This window comes from Populus nigra, chromosome 12 (genome assembly GCF_951802175.1).
Source record: "Populus nigra chromosome 12, ddPopNigr1.1, whole genome shotgun sequence".
NCBI lineage: Eukaryota > Viridiplantae > Streptophyta > Magnoliopsida > Malpighiales > Salicaceae > Populus > Populus nigra.
Window position 1 is genome coordinate 9,997,225 of NC_084863.1, and position 17,188 is coordinate 10,014,412.

Genomic DNA, 17,188 nt, shown 5'->3' on the forward strand with positions numbered 1-17,188 from the left:
ATATATATATATATATATATATATATATATATAATGTAAAAATTAATATAAAAAGACTATTTTGACCACCAAATAATCAATTTTGACCACGAAAAATTTCCTTTCTTCACTCTAAAAAACACTTTAGCCATGAAATGATGAATTTGACCATGATAAGTTATTTTAAACTAGATTTGCTATGATAAATTGGTTTTAACTACAAAATGATAGCTTTGGCTTATTTTAATGGGACTTGATTTTAATATAAAAACAAATGACAAGTTTGACTTAAGTGATTGTTGTTGTGCCTTTTTTTCTACATTTTCTTTCATGTTTATGTTTTTCCCCTGTTTTTTCTAAGTTTTTGCCTTTATGTTTTTTTTCTTGTTTTTTTATGTGCAGGTTTGGCTAGGTTCTTATGGTGTTTGCTCTTTCTCTTACTCTTCTCTACTAACACCATTTTGCTTTTTACCCTCATCTTCTTGATTTGTTAAGTTGATCTTAACAATTAGTATCAGAGCCTTAAGATCTGACATTATGGTGGAAAATCATAAGCTGAAAAACGTTGAAGAACACTACAAGAAATTGGAGGAGCGGATGTAGATCCTTCAACAAGAATTTCAGGAATCCTTAGCTGATCAACAAACTAAATAGCAAGAACAATTCAGTGAACAGAACAGGAGAATTGATTAGATTAGTGCACAAATTGAAGCCCTATCGATTCAATTTCAAACGTTCCTTGCTAATCAAATGACAGGAAAAGATTTGGGAAGCACTTCCAGAGGAATATTACAGACTCCAGCAAATGGCAGTCTAGAGGGAATGCTATCAAGGGGAAAAGGTCCTGCTAAGGGAGATCAAACATATAGCTAGGAGCAACAGAGAGTGGTGCATGATATTGCCCTTCCAAGAATAGATCTAACAACATTTTGGGGAGATAATCCTAGGAGTTGGTTGAGGAGATGCAAGAAGTTTTTTAAGCTCAACACAACTTCTTTTCAACAATGCATAGAACTAGCATCTCTTTATTTAAAGGGAAAGGTAGAGATCTGGTTTGAAGGCTACATGTATGGAGTGGAAAGTATTAATCATTAGGAAGAATTCTTAGGAACCAGTTGGTGACATTGATGATAGCTTTTGATCAAGTTAAATGGTAAGAGGAGTCAAACAATGTGTTATTGGCAAGAAAAAACAAGTTTATGCCTAGGCTAGCAACTGTGATGCAAACAGGAAGACCAATAGGTAATCTTCAAACTAATTATGCGAATGATAACCAGCAAAAACAAAAAGTTCAAGAGACCATGCATGAACAAAGGCAAAGACTAAGGCAGTGTTTCAAGTGTGGGGATAAGTTCATACCGAGACACAAATGCAATGTGAAAGAATTACACATGATCGAAGGCAATAAGAAAGAAGGCAGAGTTAAGGTTTGCCTAGTAGCCACACTAGAGAGGAAGCTTATTAAAGAAAACAAATGAGTTGTAATGACAGGTTTAATTCAATGGTCCAACTCATTTCGTGAAGACATGATATGAAAACTTACATAAATTCAATTCCATCTTTTCAAGGAAAAGGTATTGTTATGATTCAGGATGGCAAAATAATGGTGGGAAACAACAAGAAGAAGAAGGTTATTGTGGGAAGGCAAAGATGAGTTGAAAGTCGAAAGCGTCAAGGACACGCCACTTGTTATTAGTTATAAGATTTTATTAGTTAGTTAGAGTTAGTTGGATTAATCTGTTAGTAATTGATATTGATCATTATAAAAATGCAATGTAAAGATCACATTGGATATGAATAGATTGCAGTCCAATTTCGATCTCATTTCTCTCCCTCCTCTTACTCTTCTATGCTAACAACATTCTGTTTCTTACCCTCATCTTCTTGATTTGTTAAGTTAATCTTAACAGAAAAACAGAAGTACAAAAAATAAAAAGTAAAGAGTGTCATTTCATGAAAAATGAGATCCAATTTCATACTACACTCGAAACTAGGCCAAGAGAAAAATACATCAAAGTACCTGATAGTGTCCATGATTGATAATTTTCAACATCCTTTATCGACCAGGGTTATAAGTTATAACAATCTACACTACGATAATTCTGAGGGGGGGGGCGCATTAATGTTATAGATTTGCCAAGGCTAAAGAACTGATCAGTAAATTGCTAATATTTGGGAATTCAACACCGTAAAATAGACAGGAGGAAGACACTTTTGTTCATAAGATCAGAAACAAGATACGTTCTCCTTTGAAGTCAGGAAATTGCATGTTGAATAGATGGAAGCTGCAGCAGCTCTGACCGCCAATTCCTTCTGCAAGCTATCAGCTTTCTCAGTCCTGCAACATTGAAGAAAACTACAGAATTATAAAGGTAACTTGCAGAATATTTGCCATATGAAGAGGCATGAATTAAAGAACGCTGACAAAACAGATTGTGTATGTTGATGACAATGTCAACACGATAATCACTCATCACAGTTCCAATGCCCATTATATGAGTTCAATCATGCAATTTAAGATACTATACCCGATCCAGCCACAGATTTGACAGAAGTATAATGGCAATAATTTACCTGGGGTAACCTAAAATTGCTTTATAGCTCAAATGTTGCAGTCCCTGATCAAAGTGCACTTGCATTTCTTTTACTTGGCACAACCATCTTTCCTGAAATTCAAACCAGAAAAGAGAGCCTAAATAAGCTTGTTAAGGAAATTAGATTAAAATAATAAACTTTCTATACAATCATAAGCTCCACAGAAGGAAACAATCATAAGCTTGTGAAGATTTATTTTAAAAAAAAAGAAACAACTTTTGTATTCAGAAACTGTGTTATAAATACAGGCAATTGAATTTGTCCAGTCAGAGGTGTCAAAACCAAAGCATCGCAAATCACAAGAATAACTAGAGTCGAGTTCACACACACATTCCTAGATTACCAGTAGAATTTAATAGAATGACAAAGAAAAGAAGGTCTCTGCTATCACTCTTACAAGTTGTTTCTCTTCTTCATAAAGTGCTTTATCCAACTGATCAAACAATGGTCTCCATCTCGCTTGATGCAGGGCAGCTGTTGTATTATTGGACACTACTTCTGAAGAACTTTGCATAATATAAGAACTGTCCACTTCAATAGCCGAGAACTCTTTTGATATTAAAAAATGTAACTCGGTAGTAATCACAGCTCGGACTCTCTTCCTGCTTCGGCGCAATGCTGAAAATTTAGAAGATGGTTTTATTGCCACAAGGACATCAAGTAGCATACTAAATAGTAATTAGTAACCATTCACGTTATAAAAGCCCTACCTGCTATTCGTCCTTTAATGTCTTGATGAAGCAGTTCCAACCATTGAGAAGAGACTGAAGCCGCTGAAAGTACAAAAGCAAATTACTTTCAGCTAAGGTGTTCTTTGATTTCGGACTTGTGTAATTCAATGTCATGAATACCCCAATTCTATGGATATATACAATTCATTTAGTGTCTTGCAATTTCTATACCAACTCAATTTCACATATAAATGTGCATGATTAAATTGTTAATTCCCTCTGAAACAAAAATTAAATACTCACCTCTCACAGAAAGACAACAAACATTGGTGCTGTTTGCTGATTCCTCATTCAGAACCGTTCTAGACTCCTCCAAGGCACTAGTTGATGAAGACAACTTCAATGCCAATACATAATCTTTGCTGACACCGGAGTATGAAACGAAATTTCTGGCATGTACTGTGCCTACTACGTTGAAATCACCCTGCCCATTGGACATCGAGCACCCACTTGTTTGCTTGCTCCCAATTAAAGAAGTCAAACTCCCATCTCCATGAGAAAAACCGAGTCGTTGTATTCCAGAATCACTCATATTATTGGTTTCTTTAGTTCCAGATTTTAGATGGATTGCTTGTTTACTTTCAAGACAACCATTTTCGAGTTTTTCAGACCTCACCAGGGCCTCTATTATGGAATGGACTTGCTTTTTGTTTCTCACATGGTTTATGATCCCAGGGTTCAAGCCATTTAGCAGTCCACTTGGAGCAGCAATCTTTGCAAGCCTATCAACCTGCTCTCTCTTTGCAAGCCTATCAACCTGCTCTCTCTTTGCAAGTTCCATCTTTTTCTTGTGAACGTCATCTTCAGGTTTCCTCCCACATTGCTTTGGCATCGGTATCCCTCCATGAGAAGATGACATAAAACCACTTTGAATTGAAATCCCTCCATGTGAAGATGAGAGGAAACCATTTTGCTTCACCTCCTTCCACATTCTTAATGGATCTTTTTCCTGCACTGGACCAGTAGTACTACCACACTCAGAAACATCCCTTGACTTATCCTGATCCTTGTTAGTTCGGAACAGCTCCTGGCTCACAGAGCTATCATCCTCTGCATTCAGATCCAAACCAATGCCAACAGAGGTTACACATTTATTGCCATGTTTGTCCTCATGCTTCTTGAGCAAGGGGACTTCATTACAGTTATCAGCATGTTCTGCAATATCATTTCTCACCAAATTATTAGCAATGCAAGCTTCACTATTAAGATCAAGTGGCCTAGAAGCAGCAGTGAACTCAACTGATAATGTGGTCCTTCCACGTCTTTCTACTTGATATGCATCAAGGTCCAAGGTTACAGGCACACTCGTAACTTGGGACATCTGTTCACTAAGCTGAAAGTGGTCACTGTCTTCTTTGTTTTTCAAGCGACTGGAGCTTGCTTCTGTGGCATTATAAATTACAGAAGAAAGGGCTTTAACATATGTGTGAGTCAGAAGTTCAATAGGCATCGTAATTTGTTTTTAATTAAATGTTTCTTGTCGGTCTTGTTCTGACATTATTGAGCCAGCAAGCATTTTATTATTTCATTAAGAAGTTCTGCTCCAATTTCAAAAGTGCAAACAAAAAAACAACATAAAAGGATATGTGCAATCTTTAAAAGCAGGAACGCAGAAAAGCTCCAATTTTGAAAATGAAAAGGTAGATATATTACTAGGAGTAATAAATTGTCTGTTGCACTTCCACTTAACTGCATTCTAACATACCAGATACACCCAAATTCAGTGTCAAAAAAAAACCTAACAGCAACAGCAAACAATTAACATATTTAAAAATATTACCTTCAGACCCCAGCAGAGATTCAAGCTCACGCATTTTAATCTTTTTTCGAGCAACTTCTGGTTTCTCTTTCAACTCACCACCTGTTCGCTTCTCACCAGCCAACTAAAAACAACCCAAATTCAGGAAAACCAAAAACATAAACATTAAACTTCTCAAAAGCACCCAAGAAAGCAAGAAACCAACCTTGGAATCAGATCTAGGTCTCCCCGCGTCACCTCGATCTTCCATTACCTTGAGCCTAATTTAAAATTTAAGAATTTGAGTACCAAACTCAAGAACCCAAAGGAAAAGAAAAAAAAAATTTGAACTTTAGCAACAAACTTATTAGCCGAACTTTTACAAAAAAGATTATAACCCAATTCGATTAACAACTCTAGCACCAAACCCAAAAAACAAAACTTCAAAAAGGAAAAATTCTTGAACCCCAATAAAAATGAAGACTTGAACCAAAAAGCAAAATTAAAGAAACAGGCATACAAGATTCACTAACCCTTTGGCCCAATCTTGATTTCTTTCAAAAGGGTATTTTTGTTGAATACTTTTACTTGGGTTTGAGAGAGAGAGAGGTGGTGAGTTAGGGTTTTGAACTAGGAGATGGAGTGGCTTGATCCGTGACAGGGAGAGAAAGAGAGCACTTTTGTTTTGCCTATTTGTTGTCTGATTTCAATTTACTATTATATTAAGAATTATTTTTTTTTCATTTCAAATTCAAATACGATGATGTTGGAGGGATGCTTGTTTGGGCCCCATCTTTTTCCCACCTCTTTTTTTATTATATGCTAAGTAGTTAATTAGTATAGCTTAGTCCTGTGGTTTAGTAAAACTTATAAATTAGTCCTTGTAGCTTCAGAAATTATTTATAATAATCCTTGGATTCTTAATTCATTTATAATTTAGTTCTTTCATATATTCTTTTCTAGTTTCATTTTGTTTTTGTTTTTTAAGAAAAAATTTTAAAGAAAAAAAGTAAGAGGGGAAGGTTTTGTAAAAAACAAGGCAATTTTTTAATAAAAAATTGCTATATTAAAGATGATAAATAGTTTTGATAAACTATAAATATTAAATATATCTTCCTCTTATGCTTGTTTTGGCTTCCTATAATCATAATCTCATCTTTTCTTTTCTTTTTATCTTTTCCCCTCTTTTTTATATTTTAACAAATTGTTCAAACTGAGACTTTTTCTATCTTTTCTTACTAACAAAACATTTTTCTTGATGTTGCTCCTATTGCTTGATGCATTAATCAAAAATTTAAAATTCTATCAAATTTTATTTTAAATTCATTTCAATCCGTTATGAAAATATCATATGATATTGTAACATATATTTTTTATAATAACCAAATTAATTTTTACTAGCAACTCAATTCAAGATCTTTCATGGATTGTTGTTTATACTTTCATAAAGAGAACTTTGAATAAAAGTGATTAGGTTAAAAGTTGCATCAAAATCTAACTAAATGAATTTAGTATTTTCACACTGGATTTATTATGATGACAATCCTATTAAACACTAAAACTATGAATTGCTTCAATGGTTTGTAACAAATAACAAAATCTACAATGAAAGTGACATTACAAACATGAAACACCTACTCAAACATATTAAACTACATTATTAATATTATTAATATAAGCTGACGAGGAAGCAAGATACAAAATAACCTAACTATCAAGATCTTAAGGTCACACCAACACTTTTCAATTAGTATTACATGTAATGAACTAGTTTGCATCAAATATATTCAAAATAAACATCAACCTAAGATTATAGGCCTTAACTTAATTAGACAAAAAATAATAATAATAAACACTACGTGTTTGAGTATGTACATTAATAAATTTCTTTCCAATCAGACCAACCACGATCATAAAATAAAATACAATGATGGAAACAAATGTGTGACCTAATGATAATTGATCAATATACCAACTTATATAGTTTCAAAAAGCTCGCAATTACATACCTCTTTTTTGTTCCAAGAGTTGAAAAGCTCTAAAGAGTAGTTGTATTTGTAATAGATTCAATTAGCGTATATAATGGATCTTGTAATGTTGTTTGTTGATTATCATCATTCCTTGATCAATATAATCTAAGCAAGAAATGAGGTTGTTTAATATGTAACATTTATGGGGTTTAATATGTAAGGTTTATGTGGATTGGACATTATTATAACAAAGAATAAAAGGCTTGTGTAGCTTGAGCCTTATTATATATAAAACATATAAGGCTTTTATGAATTAGGCTTCATTATATACAAAGCATGGGCTTTATACTGTTGTCTTATTTAATTTTGGATTTAAATTAATTACTTATGTAGATTTAATTTAAACTTATTAGCTAATTAGGGTTTATTTTGTAAGCTATATTATATAAAAAGCTAAAATAACAATAAAAAGCTGAAATAACATTAAAAAGAGAATTTTTTGTTGTTGTCATTATGGATTGAATAATGTGAGTGTTCTTCTTCTTTGATGTGAACTTTTAGAACTTATCAAAAATATCATCTTTATGATATATAACCATACACCTTCGATTCTTAGTTCAAGTCATTGAGTTAGGTTCTCTAATATAATTTTATCTTTTTTAGGTGAGTATTCTAACTCTTGATTGTGGGTTATAAGGTTTAGACTTTCGGGTTCATATCATATATGTTTTGACAATTTGTATTTTTAGTGAATAAAATTCTCTTTTTAGATGCAACCTTCATATATCTCAAAATATACATAACTGCATTCATATATTTATCTCTTGGATTATGCATAAATTGACTAACAATACTTAATATATATGCCAAATATGGTCTCATGTATGCAAAGTACATTAATCTCCCTACAATTCTTTTATATCTTAATTTATCAATTAGTACCTGATTAAACTCAGTATATAACTTCAAGAATTCTTCTATTAGTGTATTAACTAGTTGGCATAATGACATACTAGTCTCTTATAGAAATATTTAAGGCATATATTTTTTTAGATATAAAGGTTACTTTATGAGATTGAGACACTTTGATTCCAAGTAAATATTTCAAAAGACTTAGATCTTTCATTTTAAATTTTCTAGCCAAGTAATCTTCAAGATCATTTTCTATAACTACTATATGATCAATATATATAATAAGTACTATATCTTAACCCCATTATTTTTTTCAAGAATAATATGTGATTTGAATTGCTCGGATGGTAAGCTATGGATTTTATGAATCTTTGAAACCATGCTTTCAAAGATTGTTTCAATCCATGCAATGATTTCTTCAACTTGCCTACCTTTTGATTGTGCATTTCAGGAATCATATAGCCTTTTAGGAGATCCATGTAGACTTCTTTAGATAATTCACCAAAAAATTATTTTTCATATTGAATTATTATAATAGCTAGTCTAAGTTCTTAACTAAATATAATACGACTCAAATTATGTTAATTTTGGCTATAAATGTAAATGTTTCTTTGTAATTGATCATAAATGTAACCTTTCACTACTAGTCCCCTGCTTTAAAGCATTCAATTATGCCATCAAATTATACTTTAGCATGTAAATCATAGTTGGTTTCTTTCCTGGTGGAGGACCATGAGTTCTCAAGTTCTATTTTGCAAGGATTTCATCTCTTTGTTCATAATTATTTTTCACCTCGGGTCAACTAAGGCTTTCTACATATTGTTAGGTATAGATACAAAAGATAATTAATTTCTAAATGATATATTTAATTTTGATAAATGATGGTTATATACATAATAACTCATATGATATTTGATTTAACTAGAAAGTTTAAGTCATATGTGGGTTTAGGAATACCTTTAATGTGACGATATGGTAATTTTCTGACTAACTTAGATATTAAGTTAGAAACATCATTAATGATTGGTTTGGTATATCATTTGCGATGGATTCTAACTCAAACGAAGCATTTTTTAGAGTCACATCTTCATCTTCTAAGTGTTCATCATCTTTTTATTTAAGACTATAACATTTAAACTCAATTCACCTTTTTCTTGATTGTCTAATCTAGCTTGTTAATCGTCACTTCTATAATTCAAATTTATATCTAGAAAATTATAATTTATAATCTGAATTTCATTTTGATATTCCAAAAACAACATTCATTATGATAAAATATTTGTTAAGTTAGAGGATGATAACATTGGTACCCATTTTGATGATTAAAATACCCAAGAAAAACACATCACAATTCTTAAATAGTCAACTTGTTACACTGACGTGTATGGAGGTATATTAACTATAAAACCCATAAAATTAATAGCAATGTAGGCTTTTACTTTCAATTTTATCCTTAAATGAATTAATTTAACCCTTTAATTTTGTCGATTGTTTTCAGTTTAATCCTTAGTTTAAAAAATTATGTATTTTTGGTTAATTTTGCCATAATTTTTTTTTTTCAATTTCATACTTGATTGAATTAATTGAACCCTTAGATTTGGCTGCTTGTTATAGATTCATCCCTGATCCTTTAATTCTTTTAATTTCATCCAAATCAAATTATGTTTTTCAATTATGTCCCTAATTGAATCCTAAACTAAATCTTTGGCTTGTCAAATTCAATTATTTATCCATTTTTTGTCCGCAATTATATTTTTACCCTTCTCTATTATTTTTTTTTATTATTTATCACTATTTCTAACTTAACTTGATACACAAAATTAAATAAACACAAGTGATGAAAATAATGGTTTTTATTATTATTTTTTGATTTGTTTTATATTTTTATGAAAAAATAGGGTTAAAATTGAGTTATGATAACTGCCACTTCTTTAAAATTCTTATGGTACATAGTCATTAAAAACTCCTTTTCATATACTTTGTATAGTAAACTTATAAAGAAAATATAATATTTTTAAAAAAAGAAATTAAAACCAAGTCAACTTGAAGGTGACCACCCTCTTTACAAAAAAAAATTAAACAAGTTAAAACCTCATGGGTTCAAATTTGCTTGAGCCTTGTGCACCTTAAAGGCAAGGATTTCATATGAATCTCATAAGATTTTATTGAGTAAGAAAAAAATAAATACTTACCTATTTAAAATATAGGTCTTTGTTAAAGATTCAATCTTCGTGGTGTCCATTGAAGTTGACTGCCCTCTTTTGGATACTCAGTTGTTATTTAACTCACTAGCCCACTCAGATTTGCTAGAAGGGATACCTTACTTATATTTTGACGCGCATGGGTTTCTCATAGTAATTATGGCTACCCATACTTACACTAATTATTATCAAAACAATGTCAATTTGTTTCCCATCAACCTATGATCCTACATTGTTTGATGTTTTAACTTTATTCACGACTTACCCTTAGTCGGTGATCTTGCCTTGTTTGTTGTTCTATGATATATAAACAGCTTGTCCTTAATTTATGATCTTGCCTTATTTGTTGTTCCAACTTCCTCAAACTATGAGTTATTGATTACAATGGTCTTGGTTCCGCATGCATTTTTACATGAAGTAGATTTTGGATCATGTTAATAACATTTGAGCAAAGAAGATTATCTCAACATGAGTGTCATAACCTAATTTTTAGCCTTCGTTTTTTATATATTTCAAAATATAGAATTTTTTTTTAAAAAATGTCTTTTCAATAAATATAATCAATTTTAATTATTTTATTATTTTTTAGGAAGAAAATACAATCAAGAATAGAAATTGGATAAATAATTGAGTTTAACAAGTTTATAATTGAGTTGGGGAAGTTTTAAAAATTCATGAATGATTCGGGGTTGCAATTAGGGACTCAATTAAAAAGTAATTAAGAAAAAATTATTTAATTTGGCTTTAATTAACAAAATTAAAAGACAAATGACTAAATTACATAAGAAGTCCAAATTAAAATATTTAATTAATTCAATCAAGGGTGAAATTAAAGAGAAAAGGTAAGAATTAGGGAAAAATTGGTCAAAATTGCATAAAACTGCAAATCAAGGATTAAATTAGAAAAATAAGTCAAATTAGAAGGTTCAATTAATTCAATTTAGGGACTCAATTGAAGAAACAATCCAAAATTAAACCTTAATGTAATTAAAAATAAAAGTTTAGGACTACAATGAAACAAGCATCAAAATTTCAAGATTTCATTGCATTTTTTTTTAAAAGACCTCTTATGCATTTATTTTCTTCCTAGAACAACAATGAAATTTTAGTTACAAATTTTCAGCAATTTAAGCCTCTCACTCCTGAAAACTCAACTCCTTAATTTCTCTAGATCCTAAGATTTTATTCATTTTTTTTATTTAAGAAAAGAATAACACAAAGACCATCAAGAATAGCCTCTATGAAGTTTTCCTTTATAAGAATATAAAAAAGTTTTACATGTGATCCTTTCTAGTTTTGAATTTTTTTTCTTAAGTGGTAAATTTTATTTGTTTTACATCTCAATCCTTAAATATTTAAAGAAAAGAGAGAAAGCATAAAAAAAAATTAAAAATAAAGTTTTCAGGTGGTTAAATTCTGGCCACCAAAAACTTTGACTTTGGTGCATATGGATTTTGCTTTAAGAAAGGAACTTAATGGAAATGATTTCTATCTTTAATAATGTAGGATATAGTTTATCAAAGTATAAGAAGTTTTTTTTTCTTATTTGATTTGGGTTTTTAATGCGATTAGAATGTTTTTTTGTGTGTGGTATAAATAAGGTTGTAAAGGTTTATAAGGTTTTTTCATGTTTTTTTATTAAAAAATGTTGGAATTTAGGTTTTTGAATCCAAAAATTTAAACCCTAATTTTCTAGTCATTAGAACAACTTCCTGTGACAAAAAAAGATGACAAATGAATAATTAAAAAAATAGTATGGATGATGTATCTTTCATCCTTTAAGAATAAAAATTTAAAATTAAGTGTACTTAGTTTATCATGTTAACTAGGTGCACAGATCCAATCTTTTAAAGAGCGTCTAACTCTTCATCTTTTTTATGTCATTTTTTTCTCTTTATGTATTTATAATTAGATTATTTTTAAATATATTTATTTAAATGATGTCTAAATAATTATCTAATTATGTCATTATTTTCAAATAATATTAGCATCATTTATGGTAACATTAACATTTGATTTCCGATTAATTATATATGAACCTATTATGCATAATTTTTTTAAATATGATTGAAATATCTATTTTGTTTCTAATTTTATATCTTAAATTTTTATATATTTTTTTCTCAAGTTTATTATTATCATTATTATATTTTAATACACTCGAGTCCAAATTATCAATTTATTTTTATTTTTTATTTTTTTATTAAACTTGCTTTTAAAATTATGATAAGTTTTTGTTTAATATATATATATATATATATAATGCATTAATAACAAAAAAATCATATCATATTATAAGAATGCATTATATTTTTTTCTACATAATTAAAAAAATTTATATTTCTTATGAAAATCTATTTTTATTGCCATGTAATTCAATAAAAGAAAAATTTGAAGAGTATCCAACATCACGAGGTCAAATATTTTTATATTCATCTATTTTTAAGTTTTTTTATTTAGTTTTTAGTTAGTGTTAACATTTTTTTATGATTTATTGGTTCATATAATTTTTACTTTATTAAAGACATGCTTCAACTTTCCAATTCTCAACTAATATCTCTTATATTATAAATTAATTTAGAATCATACTTAGAGAATCTCCAACCGGAGAGGTAAATTTAAAAACATGTCCTTTTAACTTTTGTTTCTTTATTTTACCATTCCAACGCAGCAGGCAAAAGAGAAGCCAAAATAGCTATTCAATTTGGGAAGAGCTATTTCTACAGGTTTTTGTAAAATAGTTAAAATGGAATTAACGTTGCCAAAGGCAATTTTTATCGTCGTTGGTCAACAATGTTTTTTTCTTCTTTAAAAGCAAGGAAGGAAACTTGTTTTTTTTTTAAATCTTGTATTGTGCCTCACTCTTCTCTCAAATTTAGAAAAACAAGAATCAATTATTCTCTGATTAATTAATAACATCGGTTGTGTTAATTAGCTGAAATTAAAAGGTATGTTTATTTAAAAGCTTTTTATATTTTCTCTTTATATCTCTTGATTTTGTAGATCTTTTGTTGTTAATTTGATATTTGTGATGATTTTTATTTCTTTGTTATTTTATGGTTTTGATATGGGTTAAGGAAAACAATTTTTTATTTATGTTGTTATCTTTGAAAATTAAGAGGAAGTAATAATGGTAGCTGATATTGATAAAAATATAGAGTGACATATTTAAAATTTATTTTTGATTGTCTGTTTTAATTTGAGGTTAATTATATTTTGTCTTGTTGAAAATGCAATTAAACCAGTATATCAATCCTCTCTTAATTCCAAAAAATAGTCAAATTGTAATGTTAGAACAAGTAGGATGCAATGCTTGTTATTAATTCACATGTATGTAAACTATAAAATTGCTAGACATTGAATGTGCGCTTCTTCTACACTCTCCTATAAGGTTTTAACTTGAGGTTTTTTTTTTTAATGTAGATGGATTCAAATTTTCCAAGCTCTTTCACCAACTTTCTTATGAGTGAGTCAGAAGATATTCTCTCTCAACCAAGTGATTCTAATCAATTAATTGATGACTTAACATACTTGAATTTAAATGTCCATACAATAAAAAAATCACAAAGAAGTAAAAACTTCTCACAAGAGGAAGATTGTTTACTTGTCTCTACATGGCTAAATAAAAGCAAAGATCCAATTACAAGAGTTGAACAACAAACAAAACAGTTTTGGGCTCGAGTACATGCTTACTTTGTAGAGAATGGAGGAAACTTGAATAATCGTTTCCAAATAAGCATCTCAAATAGATGGCAAGAAATAAATAGAGAAGTCGGTAAATTTGTTGGATTTGTTACTCAAATTAAAAATCGTGAACAAAGTGAAATGATCGAAGAATCAAGATAATTTTAATATTCGTTTTCATGTTAAATTGTTTAACATATATTTTAACATTATTTAATTTCTCTATTTTTTGCTTACCAGATTAATGATGCTCGATAAATATATGCTTCTTGCATTGACAAACGATTTCAACTAGAACATTGTTGGGTTATCTTAAGAAAATAACCCAAATGGCAATTTGAGCATGCTAATCAACATCAAAGGTCAAACAAGAAATAAAAAAAGTCATGTCAATACAAGTTCGACTTCATCAGCTCCATCTACCCCTGATTCTGTTAGTTTAGGAGAAGACAATGAACCATTGATTTATCAAGATAGACCAATTGGTCAGAAGGCTGTAAAGGAACGACTTAAACGTAAACAAGAAAAAGATAAAGTTGGGGAGACAACTATAACAAATCTCTTACAACAATTCAGGGATATTCTAGTTGAAATTGAGGATCAGAAGAAACAAGACAGAAAAATTATGTTATAGTAACAAGCTATGATAATTCAACAAAGTCAAGAGAAACAAGAATTGGACAGGATTGAGAAAAAAGAACAAATTATGAAAATGAATATTTCTAATTTGGATCCAATTTCTGCAGTGTATTTTCAAAATAGAAAGTTAGAAATTATGCAAAAGAGGGGTTTTAATTTTTAATTAACTAGATTTATTTATTGTTTGATGTAATGTATTTTTAATTAACTAGATTTATTTATTGTATGATGTAATATATTTTTAATTAAATATTTAGAAATTTATTGGTTATTTTAAATATATTGTTATAAAAGTGGTATCAATTCATAATACTTTTTTGAAGTTCTTCTAACACTTAACAACAATAAGTAGGATTAATTAACTTAAAAGATAACAACCATAATGGAAAAAAAAACATAAAAAACTTGAAAATTATGATGACATAAGAAGTTCAAAACTAATGATTCTACTCGTTACCATATTGTTCCTATAAATGTTCAACCAAATCTTCTTGTAGTTGAGAGCTAGTTGTTTTATCCCTGATTCAATTATGAGTTTGAAGGAAATCATGTAGTTCTGGTATTTCACCATGTGACATTGATATAAAGGAATTGACTTCACGTTCATGGTCAAATCCAAGGTTCATTGCACCTTCATCCTCAATAATCATATTATGCATTATTATACAAGCTTTCATAATATTTGCAAGCGTTTCTTCATCCCAGTATCGAATAGGTCCACGTACAATTGCAAAACAAGATTGGAGCACCTCAAATGCCTGCTCTACATCTTTTTTTGCAGACTCTTGCTTACTTGCAAAATATTTTCTCTTTGCTCCTAATGGCCTTGGGATTGTCTTAATAAAAGTTGACCAATTAAGATAAATCTCATCTGCTAAATAGTATCCCATTGTATATTCATGCCCATTAATTGTATAATTGACAAGAGCAATATGACCTTCAGCAAGTGCAACGAAGATAGGTGACCGATCAAGAACATTAATATCATGATCCAGGCATTCCAAAAAAGACATGCCATATCCAAAGATCTTGTGAAGCCACCGCTTCTAGAATTATAGTTGGTTCACGACAATGATCAGTATACATCCCATGCCATGCAATTAAGCATTTCTCTCATTTCCAATGCATACAATCAATGCTCCCTAACATCCCTGGAAATCCACGCTACTTTCCAATTGATAATAATTGACAAATATCGGCCTCGTTTAGTGCCCTTAGATACCAATCACCAAAATTTCTATGATTGCTTTGACGAAAGCTCTAAGACTTTCTATCACAATGCTTTCTCCAATTTGAAGATATTCATCAGTAAGATCTGCAGGAATACCATATGCAAGTATTATGTGAGCTGTAGTTACCTTTTGAAGACAAGATAAACCTAGAACACCAAGAGTATCTGTCCTTTGTTTGAAATATGAATTATGAGCTTCCATTGCATTTGCAATCCGAAGAAAAAGACGACGACTCATCCTAAATCTTCTTCGAAATTGAGTTTCAGTGAATTTAGGATTTTCAGCAAAATAATTATTATATAACCTTAACTCACCTTCCTTTCTATTACGATTGACAATATTATGGCCAAGAATAGAGCCACGATACCCTATTCTCCGCCCTTGATTATTCGATTCTTCTTCAGCAACCATAGCAGCAACAACTTGAAAAGCGAACATAGGAGTGTCATCATCAAAATCAAAAGCATCATACAAATTAAAATTAGAATGATTCATGATGAATTTTAATGAAATATATTTTTGATTGGAGAGAAAACAATGGAATGATGAGAAAAAATGTTAAGATATATGAGAATATTTATAGATGGATTATTTTTTCAAATTTTGAAATCTTAGAATGTTGGCGGTTATTTTTTCAAAATTTGAAATTTTAAAATTTAAAATGGTGGCGGTTATTTTTTCAAAGCATGAATTTTTTTTAAAAAAAATTGAAAATCAAAATTTAAAATATTCACGGTTTTTTTCAAAGTTTGAATTTGAATTTACTTTTAAAAAATTAAATTTTTAACAGTAACATATAAAACTGAAAATTTAAAATATTCATATAATTAAATTTTAAGTTTAATCTTAAATTATATCTTTTAACTTTCATATTATTTCATTAAATTTTATATTATTTTTATAAATTACTCATATTAATTATATAATTAATACATCATAATTATATTATATATAATATCTAAATTAGTTATATAATTATATAAAAATAAATTTAACATGAAATATATTAAAGTATAAATGACTTTTCTAAATAGCTTTTTACCATTGAAATGCACATAATAAAAAAAGTTATAATTATACTATTCAGAAAGCTATTTTTTCAATTTAGTTTTTTACATTAGAGATGCTCTTACAGTGTAATGCGAGTACTTAGGTAGCTAATGCTAAAGATAATAAAATGACGTGGTAGTTCCTTGATAATATTAGTATAGTGCTCACACATTGTTGCGGGTAAATATATAAAATCTATTTAAATTAATTTTAAAAAATTACATTAATGAGATTAAAATAATATTATTAATTGTGAATTTTTTTAAAATTTAATATGCATTTTTTATATTTAATACCATGTGTTTAAATTTGAGTTTAAATATATCCTATGAATATGTTAAATTTTGGTCAATAAAAAAAAACACTCAACTAATTATTTATTTCACAAAAATCTAATTAACATAGTCAATAATAATAATAATAATAATAATAATAATAATAATAATAATAATAATAA

General features: G+C 29.2%; 2 protein-coding genes across 2 annotated transcripts; both read right to left on the reverse strand.

The window, feature by feature from the left end:
- Window positions 1-1,928: 1,928 nt before the first annotated feature.
- On the reverse strand, window positions 1,929-5,760 carry LOC133669429 (uncharacterized). The gene is made up of 8 exons (XM_062089556.1): window positions 5,577-5,760; window positions 5,270-5,324; window positions 5,086-5,188; window positions 3,549-4,688; window positions 3,285-3,347; window positions 2,972-3,192; window positions 2,554-2,645; window positions 1,929-2,317 (listed from the first exon to the last, which is right to left on the reverse strand). Exons 2-8 carry the CDS (start codon window positions 5,312-5,314, stop codon window positions 2,206-2,208), a joined length of 1,776 nt encoding a protein of 591 aa, XP_061945540.1. The 5' UTR covers window positions 5,315-5,324; window positions 5,577-5,760; the 3' UTR covers window positions 1,929-2,205.
- A 9,213-nt stretch (window positions 5,761-14,973) lies between these two features.
- LOC133669936 (uncharacterized) lies at window positions 14,974-16,119 on the reverse strand. The gene is made up of 3 exons (XM_062090269.1): window positions 15,996-16,119; window positions 15,679-15,764; window positions 14,974-15,495 (listed from the first exon to the last, which is right to left on the reverse strand). The coding sequence occupies exons 1-3, from the start codon at window positions 16,117-16,119 to the stop codon at window positions 14,974-14,976; spliced, it is 732 nt and encodes a 243-aa protein (XP_061946253.1).
- Between the last annotated feature and the right edge of the window lie 1,069 nt (window positions 16,120-17,188).